The sequence below is a fragment of the Diaphorina citri genome, unplaced genomic scaffold, assembly GCF_000475195.1.
Source record: "Diaphorina citri unplaced genomic scaffold, Diaci psyllid genome assembly version 1.1 scaffold1152, whole genome shotgun sequence".
Taxonomy (NCBI): Eukaryota; Metazoa; Arthropoda; class Insecta; order Hemiptera; family Psyllidae; genus Diaphorina; species Diaphorina citri.
Window position 1 is genome coordinate 42,513 of NW_007378581.1, and position 4,071 is coordinate 46,583.

The 4,071-nt window shown below is 39.2% G+C and overlaps 1 protein-coding gene across 1 annotated transcript in view; it reads left to right on the forward strand.

Annotated features, from left to right (window-relative positions):
- LOC103514485 (myosin heavy chain, non-muscle-like) overlaps positions 1-4,071 on the forward strand; it is a gene marked incomplete at its 5' end in the record, with an annotated part of 67,047 nt that overhangs the window by 33,226 nt on the left and 29,750 nt on the right. The window contains 4 exon segments of the mRNA XM_026827444.1: positions 885-1,006; positions 1,416-1,546; positions 1,984-2,000; positions 2,439-2,571. Of these exon segments, the coding sequence (XP_026683245.1) occupies positions 885-1,006; positions 1,416-1,546; positions 1,984-2,000; positions 2,439-2,571 (403 nt within the window).

Below are 4,071 nucleotides of genomic sequence, written 5' to 3' on the forward strand. Positions count from 1 at the left end.
GTTGGGATCCAGACGATTCATGTAGCTGTTTAGTATTCTGGAATATCCTGATCTAAGTTGGGCAAGGGTTGTTCTGGTTACCCGAGGCATATCCTAAGTCGTTCTGTTTGGTGGAACAGGTCGACTATTCACAAAACCTCTCCACCAAGTTCTATCATTAAATTTTTGTTGGTTTTCAATGAGACTGGGATTTTGATTTCTTTCAGTCCTATACAAAAAAAAAAGTTCTAAGGTCTTATCGTCCCGAAATGGAAGAGAGAAGAAGGAAGACAGGATAGGAGAAAGCCAGCCCTTCCGAGGACGGTTCTAAGGTCTTATCGTCCCGAAATGGAAGAGAGAAGAAGGAAGACAGGATAGGAGAAAGCCAGCCCTTCCGAGGACGAACCTTATTCGTTTAGGATAAAATCCGCCCCGGGCGGGAGTCGAACCCGCGACCTAGTGCTTACAAGGCAGACGCGCTACTCTCCGAGCTAACTAGACTGGCAAATGTCTTGTTTTTCAACACACACTCGGCCGTACGTTGGCGCGGACTCGGTTCGGTTATGTGTGTCCCAACAGCCCAACACTCCCGACCTTAACTCTGCGAATTTTTTGAAGTGTTTGTTTCACTCTAACTCTTGAATGGTTTGTCTGATTCTGAAGTAATTTGGCAAACATGTTCAACAACGAAGGGACATTTATACATTAGACTTTGGGCTTGAATGGTCCTCAGAGGTTATTTTTCTGTTGGATTTTTGGGCTCTTCGTATCTTCAGGAGTCTAGGGGCTCTTTTTCTGAGTAAGGACTACAGTTCTTTGGTCCACAAGTTATAACACAGGTCCTAACCCTGTCGTGGTTCATTATAACCGCGGTCCTAACTCCCTCATTGTTTATGTTCTCGCAGGAGAAATACCGTGAGGAATACGAAAAGAGACTACAGGAGGCTATCGAGGCCAAGAATAATCTCACTGAACAACTCCAAGCTGAACTAGAGCTGTGTGCCGAGGCTGAAGAACAAAGAGCCAGGTAATCTAATTTTATCTATCTATCTACATATGTGTTCTTTCTTATCTTATCCAGGCCGTGAAAGTCCAAAACCTGCTCTGATGAGCCTTCTCCACCTCTGCTATCTATCTATTAACTAGATTAAAACCCGAGCTACGTGGTTCAACTGGGTCCAATATAGAATAACTTTTTTTACAAGGTTTGATAGTGGGAACTGTAACTGCTAAGGTCTTATCATCCCGAAAGCAAAGAGAGAAGAAAGACAGCCGTTCTTAAAAAGAAAAGAAGAAAACCTCAAGTATCTGTTTAGGATAAAGTCCGTCCCGGGTGAGAATAGAACCCAGACCTAGCGCTTACAAGGCGGGCGCGCTACCCTCCATTTATTATTGACTGTTTCTTATGTTACTTATTGTTCCGTTTCTTTTCTCAGACTGGCAGCTAGAAAGCAAGAACTAGAAGAGATCCTACATGATTTGGAAGCCAGGCTGGAAGAAGAGGAAGAGCGGTGTAATGTGTACGCTCAAGAGAAGAAGAAACTTCAGCTCAATATTCAAGATCTAGGTAAGACCTAATCGAGCAATCATTATCATATATTACTTCTTTAAAACTATAACACATAAGAAACTTCTTCTAAATTGGAAGAACCAAGTAGGGTTCCCATGACTGTTGCCAAGTTCCTCCTCTGAATAGCCAGGGATATCCTTTGTTTGAGGAAGGCAATGGCCTTTCTGTCTCCTGTTTTGTCCACCAGCCCCTTCCCGACATCTGTTATGAACGCTTTAGCAGAGCCACACACTAAGGACAATATTAGCTCCGGGTAGAAATTGAGACTAAATATTAAATTTATTCCATATTAAATAGAGCTTCGCTAACTGAATATTAAATAACGCCGACCCTACCTGAGTGGGAAAAGGCTAAGAACAGTGGTTCTCAAACTTTTTTTTGCATGGCGCAACCTTTCGGCATATTTTCATTTTTTCACGCCCCCCCCCCCGAAGGTAAGACAGAAAAAAAGGCAATAGAAAATCCCGCTACCGAGATAAATCGATTTGAAAAATACCGGTAAATCGTGAAGTTTGACATCACGGCATACGCTCCCGTAGGCGATGACGTCATAATTCATGACTCCCGCTTCGTTTGTTTATGCGTAAGCGTTTCTGCGCATTTTGACGTGAAATCTGACGTCACAAATCTTTGAACTTCTTCATTAGAACGGCAATTGAAAATTGAATTTTCGACCTTTTAAAGTTACTGTTTCGGAGTTTTGACCTCAGATTTGGATTTTTCACAACTTTTTCGTAGGAATCGACCTTTTATTTAATATTTTCCCAATTGCAACTCCTCCATTCTTTTTACGACTGCAAAGTTCTTTTCTCTGGAGAAAAAAAAAACACTTTCTTATCTAACGTTTCGTTGTACTTTTATTATCATATTTATCCTGTTTCGTTTCCAGGCTAAAGCTACCCTGGAGAAGACCAAGGCATCTCTAGAAGGAGAATTAGCCGACCTAGCCTCCGAGCTGAAGACAGCCACCTCGGCCAAAACCGATCTGGAGAGACGACGCAAACAGGCCGAAGCTCAGCTGAGTAAGTAGAACGCCCCGGGTTCGATTCACGAAATCGGAGAGGAAAAAAAAGGAAAATAAAAAACACCTTGTATTGCAAATATTTTAACAGGTTATTCTATAGTAGAATTTTTAGTTCTTCTTTACCGTTAGGTAAAGTCGTGATGTGTAGTAATAATCTTATATTATAAAATCAAGATCCATTCACTCATTCACATTTCATATTTCACACACTGATCGCTCTATCTCCAGAACCACAACACCTAGAAAGCTGAAATTTGGTAGGAATATTCCTTTTGTGGTCTAGGTGTGCAATAAGAAAGGATTTTGCGAAACTCTAAATCGATTCTGAGATATGATCAATTTTTGATCGCTAAAATCTTCATAAGAAAGACAGAGTGCAGAGACTGCGGGAGAGAAATTAATGTTCCCCTCTCGACCAACATTCTGAGTTTCGTTTATGTTTTTAGTTTGATAACTATGCAGCTAATAGGGAGCGGGCAGCGGGACCGTATTATTTTCTACAAGTTCGGCCATGCCTTTTCTACAAGTTTGGCCATGCCTCGGGATGAACTGGCGGGATTCCGAAGCGAAGCGACGGAATTCAGCTAGTTATCTATACATAGATATAGATACAACTTCCTTCGTCCCGTACAAAGGACGGACAGTCCTTCTTTTTCTTTCACTTCGTCATTTTCCCAATTTCATTTGGGTTCAGCATTTCCCTCTTCTAGTATCCCACTCCACAATCCTTTATTCATTGTTACCTCTCTTCTCCATCCCCTCTCTCTTTTTATTATTATTATTATTATTATTATTATTATTATTATTATTATTTATTTATTTATTTATTTTTAAATTGTAAGAAGTTTTATTTATAAACTAGAAGAGGACTGGAACGAAGTAGATAGTTCAATTGCGACGGTCCCTATTGCAGTGGAGATCGGTTTGAGAGGAAAATTCTGGAGAAACATTGCGTGCCTTATAGAGCGTTTGAGTGGGGTGACTAGCTAAAGTCTGCTAGACTTTATACCGATCTCCTGGGTAGACTAGAAAAAGATTTGAGAACTGTGAGTTAATATTTAGAGTATAAGATAATAAAACGTCACGTATTAATAGTTTAATAAAGATCAAGTATGATTACTTAATAGAGTAGAAAGACAAAAGAGAAAACAAGGAAATGACATGAAAAAACAAGTAATAATAAAAAAATTAAGAGTAGAAAAATAGTCTAAGAAAGTTATTGAGGACAGTTGATCAAGGATTGAAGGAAAAAAAAAAAAAAAAAAAAAAAAAAAAACCGAAATGGTTAAAATAAAAAATGTTAATTAAATATGGTACAAGGTCGGATCCGGTCAATTTAATACATAAGTCATGCCTTTATCCATGTGTATAATAATTCCATAAGAAGGGGCAAATAGGATGCAAACTTATCGGAATTTTTTTTTGGTTGTTCAAACAACTAAATATGATCTATGCAATTTCCCTTTGGGCAAATATAAGATTTTATTTATTTATTTAA